At 37.8% G+C, this 25414-nt stretch overlaps 1 protein-coding gene across 5 annotated transcripts in view; it reads left to right on the forward strand.

The window, feature by feature from the left end:
* Nucleotides 1–25414, forward strand: part of CNOT4 (CCR4-NOT transcription complex subunit 4) — a 77108-nt gene that overhangs the window by 23758 nt on the left and 27936 nt on the right. For all 5 annotated transcript variants that reach the window (XM_085047329.1, XM_085047326.1, XM_085047355.1 and 2 more), the window contains 5 exons: nt 10034–10277; nt 17571–17768; nt 20479–20565; nt 21092–21193; nt 21926–22051. In XM_085047329.1, coding sequence (XP_084903455.1) covers nt 10104–10277; nt 17571–17768; nt 20479–20565; nt 21092–21193; nt 21926–22051 — 687 coding nt within the window. In that variant the 5' untranslated portion in view covers nt 10034–10103. The remainder of the gene's footprint in view (nt 1–10033; nt 10278–17570; nt 17769–20478; nt 20566–21091; nt 21194–21925; nt 22052–25414) is intronic.

The following is a 25414-nucleotide window of genomic DNA, read 5'->3' on the forward strand; positions in this document are numbered from 1 at the left end:
CGAACTGCTGGGGGAGGCATTGACATAGTGCTTCACAGTTTGTGACCAAGGAAGTGATGCAGTAATAGTTTGTGTTTTACTAGTATAAGACAGCACTTTCAATCTAGTACTCTGTGTAACTGTTGACTTGTCAATCAGTGTGTCATACAGCACACTTTATGCCAGTCTTCTGATTTGTGGCATCAGCTGCCAGTGAGTTTCAAGATGGAATTGTGGGCATTGAGAAGTGTGTGGACTTTGACAAAGAGTTTTTATTCTTCTGAGCTCAATGCTTTGCATTATAGCTTGATTAGCAGAAGCACTCAAGATGGAATCACTACTCATCCAGAACTTATAGATGAGCTGTGTAAGGCTTTCTTTCTCTGTCTTAAACTTGTTTTGGTTCTTTTCTCCCCTTCCAACCCAACTAAAAAGTCTTTTTGCTTTCATGGATTATGGAAAAACATGAGAGACTTAATGCTCTTGTTGCTACGAAATCAGTAATTAGGCTGATATTATGTTCATGTTTGCTGTTTAAAATGACTTGAAAGTCGCATAATAACTCTGTTGCTCTGTAAAGGTCAAGTTATTTGAAAATGTTGGACCACTGCATGAGTTGAAGCCTAATAAAAACATTTTAATTGAGAAGGTGTAAAGGAAACAAACAAGCATTAAGTACTCTGTTACCCATTTTTTGAAGGTTGTTTTAAACAAATTTTTAACACATACATAAAGGACTTTGAGAATTACTTAAAATTTCTGCTGTCTTGGGTTTTCTGATATCTTAGTTTGATTTCCTGCTTTCAAGGATGCTATGGAAGGGAACTGAGGAGTTGTTATTTAAACCCGGCTGGATCTCCCATATCCTAGATCTGAAGTGTATTCAACTGTGTTATTAAGCTTCAGAGTGAATAATTCGTAGTTTTATTCATGTCTTGGTAACATGGGAAAAAGATTACCTCGTACATTGATTTATACTCTTTCTGTTCAAGAAAAGCATCTCAAACAGCCTGTGAAATTAAGAACAGTGTTCAAGGGGCTCTTGACTAGAGGCGTGCAAGGCATGTGGGGTGGTCAGCCAACCCCCCACTTATGCATAAACAGAAAATTTACCACTTGCTGTGTGTCCTGTGTGAGAGTTTTTTGATAATGCTACCATGTGGCTGCTATGCTTTTCTGGTTTGTTATCACTTAATATTGCTGTGACAACTCAGCAGTTTATAAGGAGAGTTAAAGAATTTGGAAGGCTCAAGTGAGTTGAGAAAAGAAGCCATAAGCTGTGATCATGCTGACTTTGGTTTTATACCTAGTTTTCTACAAGTCATTTGGGCAGTTCTTACTGGCTAAAGGAATACACATGTGTCTTTATAATGCATGGTGTTACAAATAAGAGTGCATATCTCTTTGACGTGATCAGCTGCTATCCCCCTTTTCTGTGCTTCTTCCCCCTGCCCCCAGCAGCTCTGACGTTTCAACTATTATTCCCAAGATAATTTCAGAAGTGTGTGTGTTAGCTACTGTATACTGTTCCTCCCAGAGCAAAAGCGCTCCATGTTAACAGTTAAAGATCCTAGAAGTCTTATAAAAAATCCAAAGAGAAGAATTGCATGTGTACTGTGCCTTCGCTCTGATGGCAGGTTAGTTTCTTTAGTTATGCTTTGTGTGATACTATTTCTGTATCTGCTTCTTGACGGGCAAGTAAGAGATAATTCTTGTGCTATAGGGGGAGGCATTTATTTAATAGATACTTACATCTCTGGAGATCTGTTTACAGGAGGTTTAACTGAATATTCTTTTTCCTTCATTTGGATTACATAAATATCCAGGAATTAATAGGAAAACTGCTTACAGGTTTTTTGCCCTGGATAGTACAACTGTTGTAATTTTAGAGAGTACAGCTGGATAGGCAGGTTAGGACTTCTAAAGATGCTGCAGTGGTCTTGTTCATGCTGCACCATGAAAATGTGAATCAGGAGGTTTTATAATGTAAAAGCTGAGCTGTCCTTGAATACAAGTTAAAAAAAAATCATATGCTTCATTCTGATCATACTGCATTGATGGTGTTCTGTGCCAGATTATTCTTCAGTGATGTTATGACTTTCAGATCAGACCAGTTGGAATATTAAGTCTGTGTGAACTAATGCAGATGGAGCAACAGGTTAAAAGTAAGTCCTTCTGGAAAATTATCCAGAAGGTGATGGCTGCAGGCAGGGTTATGCAAATAGATTATATTCAAATAAAGTCTTACAGTCTCAAGTGGAGTGATTTTTTTTTTTTTTTTTTTCCCTGTGTGTGTAAGAATTTCTGGGTCATTGCTCTTTAAAGGCTGTGCAGCTCTTCAGACCTGAGCTGTTCTTTCTAATTGGATCTGAGAATATTTCCCATTATTATTAAGTATGCAATCTAATACAAGCTAGCATAAGAAACTTTCATTATAAATGGCATGTTCTCACCTCTTCTTGTGAAGAAAGAAACGGACTGATAAAAACTCTGGTACCTGGAAGCCTGGAACAAATGCTAGTTTTTTGGGTGAAGGCATCCTAAGGAAATGTGAATAGCCTGAATGGTGCTGGGAGGTTAAATGAAAATAGGAGATGGTGAGAGGACTACCTAGGAGACAGCTGAGCTGTGTCATGGGAGATGGAGAAGAGTATCTTGAAATGGCAGTGCAAAGGGGAAGGGTACTGCTGATGTGGTGATTTGGGGCAGCATGTTGAGATTTTTGCATTGTGAATTTTGGAGTTTAAGTTCTAAATTGATGTGTAGATCATGTAGCACCTTAATAGGGACTACATAGAATGTGGCATTGTGGAAAAATTGAACTATGGCATGCTGATGTGCAGATACCCCAACTGCAGAGCGAGTGGTTCAGGCTGGAGTACTGTGTGAGTATAATAAAGACACTCCATTCCCCAAACAGCCTGTTTAATAGCCACCTGTGGTTGCTGTGTGATTGGCAAGTTGGTCTGTCCAAATCGTGTTTCTGACAGTGACTGGTAGCAGATGCTCTGAAGAAAAAGTACAAGAAATGGAGTAGTACCCTTTTTCTCAGTAATGAGAGATTTAGGGAATTCATAACTATTTCATATTTACCAGGAGCTGACTTTTTTTTTAATTATTACATGTTATGGTTTCTGCAACATCCTTTGACAACAATTTATGATATATGATTTGCTGTATACAAAGGTGTACAGGTTTTGTTTCATTTGTTGCTTGAGCATCTGCTTTGGCTGGAGCAAATAACCATGCTGGAATGTGTATACCAATATTACATGGTCTCTGTGTGTGACAGAGGCTTTTAAAATATGTCAACTAATAATTGTATAGCCCATTTCCAGTTCATTTTACAGATGCGTTAGACATATGTCTATATATAGTGGTGCTATATGTACAAAAGTGAAATGGGGGCATGGAGAAAGTGAAAATAAGGAATCCTAGAATTGAATGTGAGTGAATGTGGGAAATTTTTACAATTACAGAAAAATATTATGCTTTTTATTTCACTTAGTGAGATGACCTACATGCTAGGATAGTGTTGTCTTTTATAATTATGTCCAGAGCTTTATGTGCTTATAGATGAATTTTTCAGACTCTTATTTGGCCTTTTTTCTTTCTGAATAAAAGATAATGTCTTGATTCATGTAATCTTACATTTCTTGTAAGAAAGTAAGTTATCTGAGTAAATATCTTCCTTGGCATTAATGTGTCATTGATGGTATGTAGCCCTTTATGCATCAGTGGTCTGAGTGCTGTAACAATAAGCCAATAATGACCAGTTCTTGGCGTAATTTAAATGAGAGAAAAGTATTTTTTTGCGGTCCATAGCGTTTTCTTTGCCGCATAACTGTGTTAAAATAGTTTGTGTTTACATTGGGTTTATAAATGATAATTAGTTCCCTTTTCATTTAGGAGGTGGCATCTGATTATTTTTGTTACTAGCCGCCTTGGGGGCGTTAGGTAGAAACATCTCTAGTGATTTCTTTGGCTGAGTTTTGCACTGTTGCTGAACGTACTGCTTGAGCAGTTGCTACCCCTAGGTGCTTGTTTCTGTGTTTCCACAATACTGGAGCAAACTTCTGTATGTCTGTGTGATGAAGTAGGTGGAGGACTGATTTGGTTAAACATGACCATGCAAAAATAGTTATGTTTTGGTCTTTTGGTTCAAGTGATGGTACAGCTGCTTATACTGGCAGAATTCAAAGTCTGGGACCATGAGAGTGAGCTCCCTAGGCACCTGTAGGGAGACACAAAGCAGAGGAGTGTCTAGAGGCTTGAGTTTTGACCTCTGAGCTAAATAACTTGGGGATAATCCTAGCCAGTATAACAGTGTTTTTAGAAATGCTGAGATGACTGCCTGATTCCTGGTTGTACTTTCCAAACACTTGGGACTTTGTCCATGTCTTAACTTTTCTTAGATGTTGTTTGTACTGTGATCAAAATGTCGCTGCAGATCACAAACAAAGTAATAAATGTTATCCCAGAAATAAGACATGGGGGGAAAATCGACTTTGTAGTTACTGGGCATGATTTTACAGTCAGTAGTGCATTTTGCTTTAAATGTTCTGCACAGTCAGGAAAAAGAAGTAAGGAGTGAACTTTCTGTTGGTCTCAAATGAAAATTAACTTGGATGAATTCAGGAGCCTGCTTGCTTGCTTACTAAAGTGTCTTTGTTCCCAGTCAGTAACAGAGCCATAAAACTCAAAGCATAGCCCCTTTTCAGCACTACTGCTGTCTCATATGTCAATGTTGTGAACCAGGTGATTGAAAAATACCGCTGTATTTTTATGTGGGTGAAGGGCTGGTGGGAGAAAGGAACCACTCTTCTTGTGTAGGGCTCAAAAAAAATGACAGGCAAGTACAGGGCAGCATATTAAAGAGATGGAAAATTCTGTGCAAGTTTCACAGATTTCTTCCAAACTGTGCGGATGACTTCATTCAAGCATCTAGTCTCGTGTCTGTTACGTGGATTTGGGATGTGCATGTGTGAACTTTGTCAACTGCGTTCTCAACTAACTCAGTGAATCTTCCTCAATTCTGTGTGCTTAAATCAGTAAAAATGGGCTTTTCTCTGTTGTGTGCCTATGAAAGCTTTTAGTGTAAAGCTTCCAGTGGTCACAGCAATGCAATGAAGTGCTAGCCTTTCTTACTTGCACAGTCTGAAGAAGGTGGGTGGTGTTTTCCTTTAAGCAGTCATTAGTGGGAGGAGGTAGTCCAAATGTACCTCAACCGTGCTGTCCAGAAGGAGAAGGCTGTGCTGAGAGAGCTGCTCATTCCCCCCCTGATTCAAGGAAGGGATAACCCATTACAGCTGCTGTCTGTAGTCTGCTTGTGTTTCTTATCCCAGCTTGTATGTGGGATCAACACAGAGGTGAAGTGATCCTTCAGCACAGTGGGAGCAGGAGTCGGGGGGGGGGGGCTGCCTTTTCAGTAGCATTATGCAGGGAAGCATCTATATACACTGAAGTTTTGAGAGTTCTCATAGCTGATGAGTTTCAAGAGATACAAGGCCATGAAAAAATGTATGGGTTTCTGTTTTTGTAAGTTTAATGAGTCCTTACTAAAGGTTCAGTGCATAGACTCCGACCTGTTTCACTTCAAGTGTCAGGTATGTTTGAACTTTAAGTGAAACATTAGCTAATGCATGTCTGGATTTTTTTCCTTCAAGGGGCCCTAAGTCTCCAAATACTTTCTGGGATGTGGGTCCTTAGTGAGGTTTTTCATTACTAGATTTTGAGAACTTTTGTCTGTGACACTTGTATTTTCTTAAAGCAAGTAGCAAGGCTGGATTAAGTCCATTGTGTGAGAAGAAGAATGTGTCTCGAGTCCCTGGAGCTAGCTGCCCTCCTGGAGGAGAACTTAAACTTTAGGGCCATGTTTACTAAAATGAACTGTTAGGAAATGAAGATGTTCTCATGTCTGCTGTGGAGAGATGAGGAGTGTGTGTCAAGTCTCACATGGCTGAGAAACTTGAGGAAAAAGTACGCATAACAAGTTATTTTTTACCTCTGCCTCTCCCCCCTCCTTTTTATGACCCCTTTTAAATAGGGAAGATAAACTGCTGAAACTGAAACTTGCTCACCTCAAGTGCAAAAGGGAAAGGCAACAAACATCTGCATATTAAATGCACTGAAATCACTAGGTATATTAGAAATTAAGTTGTGTTTAGGTGAGTACCCTCAAATAGTAGAATCACTTTTTCCCCAACTGCAAAATTTGGAGGATTTCACCAAACAATTGTTACTCCTGATGAAGCTGATTAGACACAGCTGTCATCTGCTAAGTAAGCACTTAAAGTTAATAAATTTCTCGGTTTTTTTCCATTTTGTATGCGTTTGGAAAAGAACTTATTAGTTGGTGTAGTAGAAGGGATAAAGCACACAAGTTCATATTTCTGTAGTTTGGGTATTACCTTTTACAAAATCGCTTCACCTAAAACATGCTGCTGGACACTGTCCACTTCTGCTCCATCCCTGTGTGAATGTTTTGGCATAGTGTCCTGTAAACAGGATGTGGAAGTGTTGGAGCCACATTTGACTGCAGTTGGAGTTTTGGAAAGTGTACATACTAGTTCTAGCTGCTTGTAAAGCATGTGTACACGTGCATAACCTTCCTGCTTTTCTTCTCCTGAGATGCTATTAATTGAATCTCTTTGAACTTGATCTCAAAGACTTCTCAAAGACTAAATACTCTGGATTAAGCACAACATGTAATACTGCCTTTTGTTTTTGCTATGGCTGCATCACTTTTCTCATGCTGTTAATCTGGAATTGTTTGGAATAGCCTTAGAGCAGACTAGTTGCTCTGTGTTTCTTGGTAGTGCATGAGCTATATGCAGAATACATTATTGATGCCTTACTATGCATGTTATTCCAGTTTTGAAACAAACAAGCACTGTTCTGACGCAGATTTCAGGCAAAAATCCTGGTATATAAACCCTTCTGAAATGGAGACACACTTCAGTGGAGAATCTCTAAATGGGATGCTTGAATGGTCTGTGGCCAAGTAAATAAATATTTCCTCAGTTTCAAGAAACATGGCACACAGCTGTTCCTTACTCCTTGTTGTAAAATAACAGGCCATTTGCTGACTGAAGCAAGCTATTGACATTATTGCTAGCAGCTGCTGAACTCTTAGTGTTAACTTAAACAGCTCATAAATGTTAATTATGTTGCAGTTTTGTTAGAGCTCATCTGCATATCCCAGAGGCACTAGCTAATATGTCATGCTTTTTTTCCACATGAACTGATGACATTTCTTAGTGGAGATTCCAAATAATAACTTCCTAAATAAGTTCAGTAATTTTACTGTAGTGGTGAAAGTTTCTTCAAAATCGCTCTTTTAACTATAGTTTCACTAGCATACCTTTAGTTAAATGTGTTTCAGTAGGCACACAGCTGCTGAGCAGGTGGTGAAATGAGTATGCAGTAGAAGGGAATATGCTGAGTGCTTACTGACCTGTTGAGAGATCTGTGACAAAGTCAAATCCAAAGCCAAACTGAAGAAAATCTGTTAAGTTTATCCCATGCTTTGGTTTAAAGTCACTCTTATAGTGTTACAGTTTTGCTGCTATACAAGTGTGAAAAGTTGACAGGAGATGTTTACAGGCTATTGTAAAAATGTGCACTATCTGCATAATAATCACTTAAATGATGTTCTGTGGTCTTTTAACAGTCCCTCCCACTCTTCAGCCAGTGGGGATGTATTCGTGAAAACAAGACAAAGCTCCCCTACAAACTAATCCTTTCCTTCCTTCAGGTCAGATTCTGTTAGTGTTCTCTGTAGAAAACACTGGTAAAATTCCAGAACCTGGTTTTGAAACTGTCAACGTGATTGTGAATATAGCATGAATGAAAGCATAAACAATAAAGTGAAAGTTGCTCTATTATCATTGGTGTTAAGCTTTTTGATTTTAATCATTGTGAAGGTCAGAAAGAGGATAGTGTTGTTGCTAGTGCATGCTATGTAGAGAAATTATGCTTACAGCATCTAAAAGCTGTTCTCTCATCCTTACTTTTTTGTGGTCATGCAGTGTAACTTTTTCTCTTGAGAGCAGTGGTATATGTTTACCAGAATTGCACTTGATGCTTTGAGGATATACTCCCTGCCAAACTCATTCAAATTGCAAGTAGTCTGGGCTTCTGGTATCAGTCTGTGATTACAGATTTACCTAATGGCAGTGCAGCCATTCCCATACAAAGCTTTATGCTCTCTACTAACTATTTGGATGGTGCTTTGGTTGCATGCATTTGTGATTTTCCTCTTCAGGGTTGTTTCCTGGCTGCTTGCAGAGGAATTTCTGTCCCTGAAGAGGTGTGCAGATAGGGACAGGTATTGCAGACTCGTGATAAATGGATCCTATCCTGGATAGTGGGTGGTCCCAATCTGAGCTGGAGCCTCTTGGGTTTTATAAGATGGGCTTTATAAGATAGACTTCATGCAAGGAAGGATGATTTGGGCTAAGGAAGATCAAAATAGGACCAGTTCTTTGGTTTAAGTATCAAGTCAATGCTATGTAAGGCTAACATTACACCATACTGAAATCTGTGAGCAAGGGTTTGATCTCAAAACATTGTCATCTTATGTTTTGGGACAGAATTAAATGTCCCTCTTCTTCAAGTAGGTGACTATGAGAATTGGTTTCTGGATTTGTTCCTAAAAGCCTGGAGAGAGCTTGAATAGTACACAATCTAGTTAGCAGCTTTTGAGTAGAAGTGAAACAGAGAAAGCCTTTTGGGAAACTAGAGCAAGACTCCAGATTTTGTGTGTGTGTGTGTGGTTCAAGTATAATTAAATTACTGATATTTGGCAAAAAACATGATTCAAAAAAGAATTCTGGATTTTTAAAAAACTTTAGAGCTCACTTATATCTAAGGAGGTGGGGTAGTTCATTAGAGCTGGTGTGATCATCCAACTACAGGTTCTGGTCACATCTTTTCAGTATTTCTCAGTGGGATTTTAGTTTTTGTTCATTTTTTCCTTTTATTTTTCTTCCAAAGGTCCACCTAAAAATTCTGCCCCATCTACGATGCATGTCTCATGCAGCAGATGGAGACAGCTTGCTGAGATTAGATACAATTTCATGTATCCAGAGTGGTGATTAAATGAAATAAGAAGAAAACATCCAAATTTATTGTCTCAGTGGTAACTCCAAGTGTCTTGTTTTGAGTCTGAAAGTAAATTTCCTGTGCTGCATCCTTAAGCTGACAGAATAGAAGCATACTTAAATGACTGACTTCAGGAAATGAGTTAAGCAAATAGTGACTTGAATATTGTTCATCTTCAAGAAAATTCTGGCCCAGAAATAACTTATTGTGGCTCCACTCTAAGTTGCAATTTGAGTTTTTTTCAACCCCATTGCCTTTATTTTGGCTTTGGTGTAGATTGGGTGCTGATGAAAAGCGTAATTGACTTGGATGAAAGTTTGACACACGTAGAAAGCTGTGTACTTGATAAATCTTGGCTAATGAGGCAGTCCTAAGGGTGATATCAGAGATCAGTGTCTGAACCAAAAAATGAGATGGACAAAAGTAATAAATTGTCCTGAGTAAGAAGCTTTCATTGTTCTTGTTTGTTAATTCTGTAACATATTCAAAAGTCTGAATGAATGACCTACATGTTACTGCAAATCTCATTGTTCCAAGTCTGAGCAAAGGAATAAATTGATCTTAAATATTAAGTCCTGCCTTCAAGGATTTGACTTTGAATTTGTAAAGGACTTCAAGAAAGCAATAGTTAAAGGACCTGGTGGAACAACAACAATGTATGGTGTACACTGATTTCTTTGCAATCTGTGTTTTGAAACCCAAACAGGCTAGTGAACTGTCCAAGTGCTTGTCTATCCTGGTGGGGACAGTGCATCACCAGTATTATCTTTCATATTATTTGTGAGACTCATAAGGAATAAAAAACACTCAAATTTATTAGGCAGAAACTTGTGTGTTAGCAGGTAACTTGTGTGGGGAGAAGAAAAGCGATGAACTGAAATGTTAAAAGGTGCAAAAGAAAAACTGTCAACAGTATTAATAATACTTTCTCCTTTTTTTTCTCTTGCAGACCTTCAAGTGCTGACCTTCTTGGTCTATTAAGTTATTATAAACTTTTGCTGCTGTGCGAACATACAAAGATGTCTCGCAGCCCTGACGCTAAGGAAGACCCTGTGGAATGCCCCCTTTGCATGGAGCCTCTGGAAATTGATGACATCAATTTCTTCCCTTGCACCTGTGGCTACCAAATCTGTCGTTTCTGTTGGCATCGTATTCGCACTGATGAGAATGGACTTTGTCCTGCTTGCAGAAAGGTAAATCCCTGCAACAGCGGCTTGTCTTGCGTAATCACAAGGCTCTTGCATTCTGTTGGTACCAAAGGCATCCTTTTCCTTAAGGGAAGCAATCATCTAGTCATGGCCTAGATCAAGGGTGAGGTGTTGGATCTTTCAGTTTCTGTCTGCATATGTGTTGATGCTGTCATGAAGAGGCTAGTCTTGGTTTATTAAATTCAGAACTGGATTGATAGGGGAAGCTGTGTGTCAGAACCAAGGCATGCTGATGCTAGGAGAACTGCCAAAAATTAAAAAAAAATTGTTGAGGTGCTTGTGCTTTAACAAAGTCTTTTCAGGAAGAACAGTGAGGATTCCAGAATCAGGGGTTTGCTGAGAGCTAAGGTTTAGCTAAACTGACAGAGCTGACCGAGAGGCAGGCTTTTAAAGCACTTGCTTGTTTTGTTTGTGGCACTGGAGCTTTTAATCCACATTTTAGTGGATAGTAAATATATGAAACCTTTGGAAAAGTATCCAGTGGTGCTAAACTTTAAAGCATTTCAAAATCTAGAGCAAAAGTATTTGTCTGCTGTTCTGATCTTGTTGCCAAGTGCTTGAAGGTAGTACTTGATATATCCCTGTGTCTTGATGTCCAGCTGATCCTTTGGTTGGCCACAACTGTACACATCAGCTTCACTGTTATTTCCTTTGAATTATTTTATTTCTCCTTCTGGTGTTTTGCTTAAACTCATTATTTCCTTATCTTCAGTGTTTAATAAAATTCTTTCTTAATATCTTCTTGTCTTTAATGACTTACCTTGATTGTAGCTTTCTTGTCTGGCCTTTCTCGTAATTGCAGCTACTTATGTCTTCTCATTCTCCTCCTATTTAATCATGATCCTATCCTTAGTTTATGTCTTTGTTGTCTTCCTGTTTCATGTTACAGCTTCCTTTTCAGACCCCAAGTAATCTTACTTAGTCTCACTATCTTTATTCACTGCCACAGTATTTTATAAGCACTTCCAGCCATATTTTCTTGCTGCTCTTTCTGGCTTTGGCTACTGTAGAGCTATCACCTGTGTTTGGATGCCTCTGCAAGCCTGAAGGGTATCCCATAGTAACATGTGTGTTAAAAAATTCTGCAAATTTGCTGCAATATTTGAGCTTTGTGTTCTGCAAGGAAGATCCACATGTCATCAGCCAAATCATTCTCTACTTGAGATATATGCTGTATAGTAATTTCCCATAGTACAAGAAAATTTCTACACTTCTGATAACAACGTGAGATTTCTCAGATTTCCTTGTCTGTGTGAGTTGCTTCATCTACCTGGATTTATTACACTACTTTTTACCTGTTCTTGGAAGTTTGTGAAATGTATTTGAAAATTCACAAAAGCTGGATGCTATTCACTGCCTCCGGGTATCTGAATTCTTTGAAATGTGGATACTGCCACAGCTGAACTCTTAAATGTGGAATACTCTGCCCTGTGATTGGACGTGCAAATATTTTGCCTAGTTGGATACAGTTTGCTCAGAAAAACTGTTTCATGAGGAAAGCTTGAATGAGGGCTACGATTGGAATAAAACATACCGACTGTTCCTGGAGAGGAAGGACACCTCTTTTTCATAACAGATGAGGATTATGTTCTTGATACTTTCTTCATCCATGGACTGCAAGATATCTTTGAGGAATTGTAAGTGGTTGGCATGAAGAAGGCTGGCTGAGGAGGATATTTCTTCTGTGGCACAGACAAAGGCATTGTGATGCAGAGATGCCCACCAGGATATTGGGAATAAATCATCTTGATCTACAGAGTTGCAGCATTAAATAAGTCTAAAGAAGTCATCTTTTAAAGTGTGCTGGACAGAAGGAATCAGGTATGTGCATTTGAGTTCAATATGTCTAAGTAGTCCCTATCTGTGCATAGTAAGGCTTCTGGAGAAATATCTGAGCACTTTTCTATTCGTATCTACTCTGTGTATTGGTTTTGGCCACTTAAAATGCTGAAGCACAGAACATGGCAAAGCAGCAAAATTTTAGCAGGAAAGTTTATAGTAGGTACAATGGTTTTGACAGGTATGCCATATTTTTGTAATGGGTATACCAGTGGCAGGATACTTACAGTGCAAAATGAACTGTGAATAAGCATATATTAAACCAAGGATGAGTGTGTTATTCACAATTACATAGTAGAAATCTGCTATTTGTGCCAGTGTTACTGAATGCAGTGTGGCTTATCCAGTGATTGGAGCACTAATCTGTGGAGAGGAGCAGTGAACAATTTCCCTGTCTAGGGATTTTGGTTGAAGGGTCTGGTGGACATTTTGGAGAAGTCTGTAATGAAATAGTTTGGCTAAATGCTACAGCGGCACATACGCCTTTAGTTTGGTAGATCTTAACTATGCATTGCATATATACCATTATTTTCTTAAGGTTCTTTAATGCACTTCTAACTGAAAAGATGTTAGCTTGTTTTTTTTCTACTAAGGAGAAGGTATTTCTACATGCTTGAACTGTTATATAGCTTAACATCTGCTTGGGAAGTGTATCTTCATGTGGTTGCAATCAATTGATTTAATCAGTCTTAAGTTTCCTCTGGTGAATAACAGTAGTTATTAAACAGCACAAACTTTTGCGTTGTTTTGATTTATGAAAGTAAGGTGGTACTGTGAATTAAACCTAAATGCTGGTTGGAAACTGGTACTTCCTAGTATTAACATATTAAAGACTTCATGAACTTTGTCTGAATCTTCTGAAATAGACTCAGAATCTATTTCTAGAGAAATAAATTTTTTCTGTTTAATTCCTTAACGGCAAAAATATTTACTTAAAAGAAAAATGGAACTGTTTTGCTTTGAGTTTGTGATACCTTTCAGAAATTGTAGCCAATTGTAAGATACTAAGCAAGACTTTGTTTTTTCCAGTTAATTGATTTCTTAACTGTTAGTGAAAAAGCTGCTAACTAGTCAGATTAGAATGAAAATATGCTCTCTTCAGAAGAGATTTCTGTAGTGAAAAGCTGGTTTGCAGTTCAGCAGGCTTGCTGGTTCTGGTTTTAAAGCCAGTGATTTTTATCTTTGCAGTGATATTTCTATTTTCTTTTCTGTAAAAAGCAGCAGCCTAGGCACCGTTTGTCATGTGAATAATACATACCATTTCCATTGCTTTATTGGAACATGGGACTCTCTGACCTTAGTGTCAGTTCCTGCACTTTTTAAATCCAACAACAAAAAAGCCTAGCTCATTCATGTTTCTTAATTACTTTGCTCTTCCACCAAATAATGTAACTTGATACACAGTTGTTCCTGTGGTGTGGCTTTGACTTTTTCTCCAGTTCCTTGATGTAATAGCCTTTATTTCTCCTAGAACCTTGTGTTCGAGTTGGAGAGAAATGGTATAGGGCTACATGTATGATTGAGAAATTAACATGCTTTAAGCATGTTTTTGTCCATGTTTCCACTGCTACTTCTGTGTAAAAGGAACACTTGGTCTTAATGCATAGTCTCCAAATGTCAGTGTTTCCTCCTATGCTTTTAATCCCACAACTGAGTGGTTTGGTACAACAATGGATGTTTTGAAACAGGTAGGAAATTGCCTTTTTTTAAAATACAAGTATTATGGTGTGTACTGTGCATAAACCTTATTGACTTTCTTTGTATTTCTTGTTTCAGGACGTGCTTGCCACAGGACAACTAGTGGGAAATGTTGGTGCATCCATTGTGTGGAAGGAATGTGACCCATCTGGGAATGACAAAAGCAAAGTGCTTGATAAATCACAGCTCAGCTTTTAACAATTGGGAAATGGGAAAAAAGTCTGAAAGAAAACAAAACTTTAATAACAAGACAAAATTAGTCAGGAAGACTGAGAATTCATCAAGGGCCTTGTCTGATTAAAGAAACGAGACTTCAAAAGAGACATTCCAACTTTTGCTGAAGTTCTTGTAGGACTAGGGGCAATTTACACTGAGTGTAAACAAAATGGTCATTTTCCATGATGGTACACTTGTTCAGGTAGCCTCATTGGCTTTTGCTGAAACGCATTTGTGTAATTTAAGTGAAAGGTGTCAGCTAAACTTAGTGAATTGGTGATGTTGATATCTCCTAATGTCTTGCATCTGAAAATACATCAATGCTGATAACACTTGAGATAGCTACTTTGTTTGGATCTCAAATCCTCTATCAGCTAAGGCATTAAGAGATAGTATGTTAAACAAGTATCTTCAAAAAAACAGAAAACAATCAGATGTGGGCATTGTCAGTAGCATTGCCACTTCAGTTTTTGCAAGACCTGAGGGCTTCTGGTATCTGTAGTCCTCTCTCTACTTCTGATTTGTAGTGTTAAACAGAGTAAACAACATACAAAATGGTACTGTGAGATACACCAGCAGTCAATCCCCCTTGCTTGGCTTTCAGAGACATGTTCCAGCAGTCTTCAGTGCATGCATCTTTTTGTAGTTGAGCCATCAGCTGAGTCCATGAACTTCAGCACTGTGGGAGGCAATGACTCTGAAGATGAAATAATTTATTTTCCTATTTGTAGACTGACTTTGTCCTTTTTTGAAAGGAAAATTATTTTTAAGACTAGTTTTTTTAGGATCAGTTTCTGAAGTGTTGCTGCTATGCTTATTTGCCTTCTACCCTCTTGAAATGTGCAATATCTCCTAATTTGGTATCATGCCACACGTGCTATATAGATAAGAAAATCATCTACCACTCAGTTATGTTTGAGTTATTCTTGGGATTCAAGAGGTGCATGCAGATTCATTTACAGGTCCTGCAAGTCAGGGTATCAAACTAGTGATATTCCTTGGAAACATTATCAGCATGTCATACCAGTGATATACATACAAAACATGTGATGTATAATGCAGCTCCACAGTATCTAGTGAGACCTTTGGAAGCTTCTGTTGCTCAAACAAGTGCAGTTATCCATGCTGGCAAACCAACTACTGCTGCTACTCAATGACTGAAATTCTTCAGCTAGCCTCAAACTTTCTGCTGAGATGGAGACATTTCTCTTCCCCTGATTCTGAAGCTGCTGCTTAGTTGTGTTCCTACTAGCAGTTTTTATGCTCTCCTGTAGAAATACAAACTATTAGTTTTACTATGGACATGTAAATGTTCAGGGTTATGCTCCAGCTACCCAGGATGTTTCCTGACTCATGTTAAGGACCTCCAGCATCAAATAGCTGTACAGAGAAGAAGCCTACTGCCTGACATGCTACTCACTTGAGAATATGCTCTGAATGTGGCTATACTTGGCAAGAAAGAAGCTGACGAATTTTGGCACTGTTTGCTGTAGTTTTCTTGGACCATCTAGAGCCTTACTGAATCTACTGAAAACCATGAATGCATTTCTTGCACAGTACCAGAGAGCAGCACTCTTGCAAGCCTTGCCTTGCATAGTGTGGGATGTGGAGAAGGAATTAATCTGCAAAAGAAGGGATTGTGGATATGATAAAACGGCACTTGATGTAGGGCAAGCCATATTTTTGGAACTGTATCTGTATTATACTGGTGCACTTTCCTTCCTATTCCTGCCTGAACTCAGTGATAACTGAGTCAACTGACTCTTTGCCCTGAGTAGTCTTTCTCATCTGTAAATTAACCCAATATTCTTTAGTTCAAATAATAGGCTAATACGGACTTTGAGAGGCTCATTAAGTGTATTCTGTATCTCTGAAGTCCTCATATGTACATATGTTAAAACACAAGATAATAATTGGCTATAGAAAATCTCAAATGACCTTACTAGTGGGTCATTGGTGTTCATCAAGTACTTTCTGAAATCTGTATAACATATTCAGTGTTAACTCTGAATAATGTATCTTTTTGAGAAATGTTATGGTTTTGACTGTTCTTCAAGGGTGACTTGAGTCCTTACTGTGTTTTCATGTTAAGGACACCTTTGGCTAATGCTGAAGTATCTTACAAATTTTAATTCCTTTGTGATACTAAAACATGTTCCAGAGGACTTGATGTTTGACTGTGAGATGCCATCTGCTCAAGTTGACTGTAGCAGGTTTTCAGAAGATATCTCAAGTGTAGCATAATGATGCTGAACTTTAAACTGAAAAGTATGTCTTGGTTTGCTTGGGGATGTACTCAGAAGACTATCAAGACTGAGCACTTTATAGCTCTTTGAGTAACATCATGCAACGATAAGGAAGATACACTTTTAACCTAAACCTTTTCATCTGCTGTAGATTCTTCTCAGGTTATTTAGTGTGACAAGTAGTTTTGTACTCTTTCCTGACTGCCCTGTGTTAATGACAAAACTTAAATTCATTTTTGTTGTATGCTGAAACCTTTAGTTAGGGTAGTACAAGCAAAGACCTTAGTTCAACATAGTGGTGAGCTTGAGCTAAGCTTCTTTATCTTAAGTCTTGGCCTTGACTCACATCTCCCATACTCTTCTCATTTTTTACTTCTTGGTGTTTAGAAACTCTTCTCTTTGTTTGAGATGTATTTTATGTACTTGCTTTTGTGCTTAGTGTTGCGTTTTGTGTACATGTGAAACCTGACTTTTCAGTCTGAAAAAACTGGGACAGGTAAGGAATGTGGGACTGCTTTGAGGAGCAATCTGGGGCAGAGAGCAGTGCACTGTAGTCTGCAAGACTGGTCTAAAATAGTGCCTTTATAGCATGAATAAAGCAATCTTTCTAGGTAACTCTGAGGACACTTGTACTTGTTGTATACTTTTGAGATTAAAATACACAGTGTTATGTCTGTGTTTGAGGAGTTACCTGTAGGGATGGAGACACCAAATTTCAAACTGGTGCATAAGCATGGCAAGAGTACTGCTAAGTCAGTATGCAGAAACTGTGTTTCTTCACTAGAAGTTATCAGTGTAAAGTTAGTGGTGTAATGGTGTTACTGTCTTGGACTTAGTGGACCACTGAAACTACATTTGTATTTTGATTTCTTATCTCATACTTAAATACATTTAAGTACCCAGATACGTATCAGACAATAAATAAATAAATACAAAGTGCATGCTTTCACCCTGCTTAGTAAGCTCTTGGTGAAATTATAACAGAATGTGTTAGCTGCTGTGTTGCAGCTTCTTGTAACATTACCAAATTGACAAGGTAGCTGGATTAGAATGTGGCTGTTGCCCAAATCAATATCAGGTCTATAATTAGGAGAATTCCTTGAAAATATGCAAGATGTTTACCTTTCCCAAAGGAATGAACATGCCGCTGTAATGTGTGTGGCTATAACAATCAGATCACTATAATAAAGAAATTTTTGCATTAAAACATGGTGATTAATGGTTTTCCAATGTGGTATTTCTTGTATTAGTTGATTTTAATGCTATTTGTTATGTTTAGCCATATCCAGAAGATCCAGCAGTGTACAAACCACTCTCCCAGGAAGAGCTGCAGAGGATAAAAAACGAAAAGAAACAGAAACAAAATGAGAGGAAACAGAAGATATCAGAGAATCGCAAACATTTGGCCAGTGTACGGGTTGTACAGAAGAACCTGGTCTTCGTGGTAGGGCTATCCCAGCGCCTAGCAGATCCAGAGGTGAGCAGTTAACACCTGCAGATCTTGCTCTTCATTTGCTGCCATGAAACACTGGAATACCTTTGTGTCTCCCTGAAGGGTGAAAAATTTTGCAAAGTTTCACTGCTCATGAGATGCTTTCTTCTGAATGGAACTTACTCAGCTTCCTTCTCCAAAATAACCTCAATAAGTGTTTGTCTCTGTTTTAGGGAGTACAGATGCTCTGCTTTTTTTTTCTTTTGGGAAGTTGTTCTATGTATTTGTTTAATAATGGGAGCTTGGTTTTAAGCTAAAAATAAGCATAAGGACTTTTTAGATACTCATTTTCCTAGGCTGGATCTCCTGGCACTATACAGCTTTGTCACGAATCACCAATTCTAAAATGGGAGCTTGGTTGGGTTACAAAGAACTGATATACAGTATAGCACAAATCTGTTGGGACAGAAGAGAAAATCCAACACTTGCAAGTATAGCTAGGAAGGAACTTAAGGATGATGCACTTACGAAGTTGTGGGGAAAAAATTAATGAGGAAGACCCTGGGAAGAGTTGGCTTGCTACTCTGCATCACCAAAAATGAGGTTTTCATTTGAGAGAACTGATTGTGTTTAAAATGCCTTATTTACTTCCATCATCAGTCATAGCTGTAGGTGGCCAATGGAATAAGTGCTAATGAGTAGAAGTGTCTTGAATTAGAATATGGAGGAAATGTACTACAGGATAATATAGGTGTCTCAAAATTACTGTGCCTGATTAAATTCACTTTATTAGACTAAATTATCTAGAGAAATCTCAAACAGAAATGGCTGTTTCTGAGGACTCAGAGTGTGGTCTGTATTTTTGTAGGCTGGTAAAGAACAAATGTAAAATGATGCTTTTAGTGAAGGAGAAAAAACTGGAGGATAAGAAGGGAAGAGAGAAAATAAAGTTAAAACTGATCTGGTGTATAACACTTCAATGTGTGCTAAAATACAGCAGCAAGTATTTGCAAGCAACTGTCATCACTGGCTTGGGGCTATTTGTTATTGAAAAATGCAATTTGAATTTATTATTGAAATTTGGTTTCTTTGGCCAGATGGATGATTTGTAATTAAGAGAAATAGTAGTAAATACAGTTGAATTTTTTTTTTTAAGACCTCAGATCATTCTACACTGAATACTTGAAGGAACTAGGAATGGGTTTAGTGTGAGGGTGGGGGTGTGCTGTACTAGGTGTATTGGTAGCAGTATTCTCAATGATACACCAGAAAATGTGTACTTACTGAATATTGCATGTAACACAGGGTGTCTAGATTTCCAAGAAACCTAGCGTGAGAGAGATGAGCTAAAAAAGTATATTATATATTCAAGTTTTCTGCTTAAGCAGGCAGAAAACTCCTTCATAAATGGAGATTATTTGGAATGGGAGCTTGGCTGCTATATGCTGTTTCTGGAAATAGGTCTGTGGATGATAATGGAGGACAGGTGTATCCTCTTCTGTTGACATGTTTTTAGGAAAATTGTGAAGGCTATGGTGTCAGATTTTACCAGGAGTATAATCTGCAATGTGCTTGAGTAGAAGGAAAGTTTCTTTGGGATTGTCATTGTGTTCTGTGCCTGGACAGTGGGTGTAGTATTCTTCCAGAGGGTGTAGACCAATTGAAGAGCACTCAGAAGACACCAGTGAATGACTGGTTGTCTATGCAGCGTGCCCTGTAGTTCTTTGGGATGTTCCTTATGTGATGCCATTCATTCTTGAAGGCATTGAGAAGGGAGAGGAGATAGTTTAGTTCTTGAATCAGTACAGGTTAACTGCGCTGGTATCCAGTGCTAGTATGAAGATGGAGCAGAAGAAACAAATCTTGCTATATAACCTTTCAGGTTATTATCCAAAACTAGAAATACCCTAATTTTAACCTACCTTCAGTCTGAGTAGTCAATACTTTTGCAACTTCTTCCATCACAGAAATGGAAAAAAAAGGCCTTTGGTGTAATTTTGTCAGATGTTGCCAGTTTCATTGGCACACAGGTAACGGTTACTCAGCAGAGTTGCTTAATATGCTGGTGATGTTCTTGCTTTGCACAGGGTCCCTAAATGATGTGTTAGTACTAATTCTAGGAAGGGCAAGATGGGTATTTTTTTCCTTTACCGATGTTAGTCACTCATTCGTTTTGGCATGATGTTGATTCTGAAATCTTTCTTCTTGCCCCAGAAATTTTTCTGTTGTCTTCCTCTACTTAGCCTGGTCTTGGAAAACTTGAGACTACCTTGAGCTAATTGGTTTATTCTGTTTCTCTTTGGAGTGTAGGGCAAGGCAGGCAGGATTCAGCATTTTGTACCTGGTAATTAATATAGCTGAATGCAAGTTTAAGGTGTATAGTTATTTTAAAACTAGAACGAATGTGATTTTTATTTTTGAAATCAAGTTATAAATAGATACATACAGGAACTTTTTATGCTAATGGGATATGTTTTGCCAGGGTGGGGTTTGGGTAATCAGAGTACTGAAAGAATTTTTATTAAATATAACATAAAATGTTGGATATTTCTCATGTAAGTTCTGCAGTGGCAACATACTTTGTATTGCAAGTAACCATGGTTTTATGTGGGAAAACAGATACGAACCTATGTGCTCTACTTTGTAGGAGCGACTTGGTTTTTATTAATTAAAGATTTTAGCTGCACAGTTTGACAGAAGAATAAGTGCACCTCTGTATGAATAAGTATACCACTTCAACTTTCTTTTCTTGTAGGTTTTGAAACGACCAGAATATTTTGGGAAGTTTGGTAAAATACATAAAGTTGTCATTAATAACAGCACGTCATATGCAGGCTCACAGGTAAGTCAGAGGTCTTTGTAATTTTTAAAATTTTAATTCCTTTGGAAGAAAGATGTGTGCAGAGTGAATCTAGGGCTCTTTATTTCTGATTAAGCAATAGGTAAATGTAAAAAAAAAAAGGCATTGCAAGAATCAGATTACTGCTAAGTTACTGAGGCATTGTCCAAGCAGACCCTCAAAGTTGGATGCAAATTGCAATGTAGAAAGATTGAATATTGGGAAACAGGATGAGAAACTTTAAAGAAGCAGCAATATGGCATTTAGTCACTAATCTGCATTTTGGAGGTAAAATGTCTTTTAATTATTTTTAGAACATTCGTGCAACATACTGATGCATTTCTTCTTCATTCTTTATGCATCACATATGAGTTTTAAAGACTTCTACTTTTTTTGTCAGTTTCTTGTTAAAAACATTAAGCCCTGAATATACCAGTTTATGAAATGAGTGGCTAAAAAAGTGACTTCAAGATCAGATCTGTCGGGGGAAAGAAAAATAACAAGTAAACAGTGTATGTTTTCTTTCTAGGGTCCAAGTGCCAGTGCATATGTAACCTACATCCGGTCAGAAGATGCCCTCAGAGCCATACAGTGCGTCAATAATGTGGTGGTAGACGGCAGAACACTTAAGGTGGTCATATTTTTATGTGGTTATGTATATGTTCTAGAACACTAGTATCAGGGCATAGTATACAGTTTTGTTTGTATGGGTATGCTTGTATTGCTGAACGGGAACATGCAGTGCATTGGGTTTTGAGGTCTTTTCCTGGTATTAATCCCAAAATGGAAGTTCAGTGAGCATCCAACAGGCAGTGTTTTGGCGGGTTAGCAGATAACTTCTTACTGTTTGAGGCAAAGGTGTGCACTTCATCCCCGTTCTCATAGTGGCTTTTTTGTTGTATAGTGTCACAGTACAGTGTGAAAACCCACTGTTTGCTTTCATTTCTGTTGTCCCTACACCACACCTCTCAAAAGCTCCCTGGGAAATCAAATTTTTTTCCTTGTGTTTATGTAAACCGGTGTTCAGGCTGATTTGGCCAAATTGGTGGTTATGGAAAATCTAGTTATTTATTTCCTGCCCCTGCTACTTGTCTCCTTATGATTATACAGATATTTACTGAGGCTCTTACTTTGGCATTTATTTAGATTGGATGAAAATAAAAATGCATCCTAATTATCTAATCCTCAAGAATATATAGATTTCTTACAAATGGACTTTTTATTCCATCTGCATCAAAAATGCATTATGATGGAATTTCAAAACTTGAGGTAATTTTTCTTTTTTAAATATAAAGATTTTTTCATCTTGTATGGTAAAAGATATTCGTAACCTCCAGGACTTAAATATTTTTTTTCCCTTCAGGCATCATTAGGTACAACAAAATATTGCAGTTATTTTCTAAAAAATATGCAGTGTCCAAAACCAGACTGTATGTATCTACATGAGCTAGGTGATGAAGCAGCCAGTTTCACAAAAGAAGAAATGCAGGTAAGTGTAATGAATGGGAAACACATGAAATGTGGCTTGTATGTCTTGCTCTCTATGACTTAGTCTATATATGTAATGTGTTTGCTAAATGTTATGGTAAAGAAGAATTTTGAAATCCAAATGGTGATGAACCAGTTGGATATTGGAAAGAACAGTTCAATTTTTTTCACTGCATACTGTTTTCATTGCATGCAGAGAGTCCCCACTCCTAGGGCCAGCACAAATGTTTTTCTACTAGAACTTATTTGATGTTTTAGGCTGATGTAAGCCAGAGAATAAGGAAGAATGCCCATATCTATTAAATACTTCCCACAAATTAGTAATTATTTCTGAGGATTTCAGCTACGTTTTCATAAATTAAAATGACACCTTTCTGGTTCAGATGAACAGTCCCTACTGTATATATTTTGTTGCATATATTGCAATTGAAGGAAAAATCAAGGACAAGTTGCAAACCAGGCCACCTTCCCTGTTCATTTCCCTGCATTTCTCCCACCACCTAGATCTGTTACATATGCATGTTTGAGGGTATGCTTCCATCTAGTCTTTTTAGTTTTTTATAAAGCTATCAGCCATTAATTTATTTAATCCACGTTGAACCTGTTGATACTGCCAACCCCTTAGCCTTTTGTGGCAGCAAGCCCCAGAAATTCACTAGCTGTTTTGTAAAGTGCTTTCTTTTGTCTGTGTTAAACTGCTCTCTAGTTAGTTTTGTCCAGTGTCCCTTAACCTTAGCTTTGTAATGCTTGCTGAAAGCAAGCCCCCTTATTCACCCTATTCATTGCCTTTGGGATGTGGCAAAACTTGATCTAGTCTCTCCCAGTTTTCTCTCCAAATCATAGTTTCTGGGCTTTTAAACTTTTTGAAGCAGTTGCTCCATTTCTTTGCTAACTTCTGTTGCCCTTCTCTATATTTTCTAGCTGTGTCCTCCTTGAGATGCAGAGCTCAGATGAATCATGTGGGGAAAGCCAAGTTTAAGTTGCCAGTCTTCAGTGTCCTACATGCAGTGTGATAATGTTTGGGGTTTTTTTTCTTTTTGTTTTAGTTTAAGTGCCCTTTTTAATGATGCCCAGAACATTTTTTGTGGCTAGTGCCTAATCAAGAGATCTGTTCAGAGATCTGTCGTCAGTAACCTCAGCACCTCTTTTCTGAGCTGTAGCAGCTGGTTCACTGATCAGTAGAGGGTTACTATGGTGTAGACTGCTTTTCCCTTCATCTGTCAGCTGACATGACCCTGGTGAAGCTTATTTGCTGCCTTTTGCTTGTTTGCTGATTTGTTTGGGATTCTTTTGGAGCTCCTCATTATCAACATGGCAGTTTGTTACCCAAAAAGCTTGATATTGTCAGCAAAGAACTTGCTTTTCAGTCCCTTTTCATTCATGCCAATGGTGTTGCCTAGAACTGATGCCAGTCATTAGTCCTCATTGCTTGCTTCTGCACCCTAGAAGAGTTCTACCTTTGAACCAGCTTCAATTCACAAAGGAACCTTTCCTCTCTTCCATGGCAGATTAGTGAATAATTGGTGCGAAACCTTATCAAAGACTTCTTTTAAAATTTTGTGAATCTTCCCTATTTATGTTTACTGATTGTATGAAAAATTCATGTTAGTGAAGCAAGGTTTCCATTTACAAAAGATACTCAGATTCAATCCCGGTGGCTTGTGTTTATCAATGCCATGTGTTTATCCAATCCTATTTTCAAAAATCATTATTAGTATTATTAGTAGTATTAGTGTTATTGGTATTAATAGTATTAGTATTTCTCCTTCTAGCAGCATGTAGTTCACAGAATGTTTTCTACAGCCCTTTTTATAGAAGTCAGTGGCAAACTGTCAGTCCTCTGGCCTGACTGCTATTTAAAATTGATAGGCTGTGTACCTTGGTCAGGATTTAATTTTCATATGAGTATCTTCACAAGTCTTGAGTGGATTTTACATCATCTTGGTAAATTGCATGAATCTTCCTTCCCTGTTCTTTATTATATTGCTTAGATTTTATTTCATATTGCCTTTAAAAATAATTGGAAATTATGGAGCTGCTGAGTACATTGTTCTGTCAGTGTGCCAGCGTCCATGAATTTCCAGGTTTATTTAAGGAGGTTGAATGTTTATTGTTGCAGACTTTGACTCTGTATTAAAAGAAAAAAATTGTCAATGGATGAATTTACATTCTAGGTTAAATAGTTGTTAACAGAGCTAAATATTGTGGCAAACTAAAAAGTTGGTAGAAGTCCAACTACAGGAAGTCTCTGAAGGTGAAGTTGGGAACTTTAGGTGGGTTGTAGATGCTAAGTTTGGCCTCTGAATTGTCTGTTACAAATAAAACACAGTTACTACAAGCTTCTCCATGGGATTTTAATCTTGTTTCTTTCTTGCATTTATGTGACAAGTAAATAAACCTAAGACTGACCTCTGATGCACCTAGCCATGATATTCAGTCTTTCGCCACTGAAGCAAGTTGAGAGATTGAGAGGTTTCCTCTTAGCTGCGTAACATTTGCCCTTCAAATGTCTGTGCCAACCTAGTTGCTTATAATCATAGTTGGCTGGTGAAAGAAGCATTTCCAGGGTGCAGAATATCTCATAAAGTTTGCATTTAGGTGAGCTATACAGTAGAACCACACTTGTTCCTACTTTAGGTAGCAGCTTGGGTGTAGACACTGACCAAGTGGGTAAGATGATGCATACACCAGATATTTCAACCCTTCTTGAGGGTTGTGTAAGTTGACTACATAAGGACATGTTCAGAATCAAACAGTAATGGAAAACTGGAGAATTAAGTAGCAAAAGAATGGAGGCATAGATAGTGTTTGACTTGAAGTATTCCAGTGAGAATGCAGTTGGCCTTCTGAAGAAACCCATAAGGGAGTGTAGTTTATCAGCAGTACTGGTTTTTGTATTTTGTCAAATATTTGTGCTTTTTTTTTTTTTTTAAAATACATTTTTCTTTAAGGTTGTAAAATTTTGCTAGGAGGATGTCCGCATTGCATGTGCACTAATTCTATTCCTGTTCCAACAAAAAATTAAGGAAATAAAACAAAATATTAAGTAATGTAAAAAATGTTAAATTTTAGATGTATAAGTAGTGTGAGACCTTTTAAATCAATACTGAAGATGTCATAGATAATAACTTCCATGTTTCAGACTTAAGATTCAGAAGACCTGACCATAAATCTTGGCACTTGTTTCTTTTGCTAGAGGACATCTTCTAGTATATGGAAACTGTAGATAAAAGCTATTGACAAATTCACTGTTCTGTTTTGCATCTTGATTCAACTCATAACAATACTTAACTTGCAAGTAATAATTCTTAGGTTGGAGTGTCATAACAACCTACAAAAAATATGAATGCTCATCTTGAATTTC

The sequence above is a fragment of the Lichenostomus cassidix genome, chromosome 1Aa, assembly GCF_008360975.1.
Source record: "Lichenostomus cassidix isolate B80296 chromosome 1Aa, HeHo_3.0, whole genome shotgun sequence".
Taxonomy (NCBI): domain Eukaryota; kingdom Metazoa; phylum Chordata; class Aves; order Passeriformes; family Meliphagidae; genus Lichenostomus; species Lichenostomus cassidix.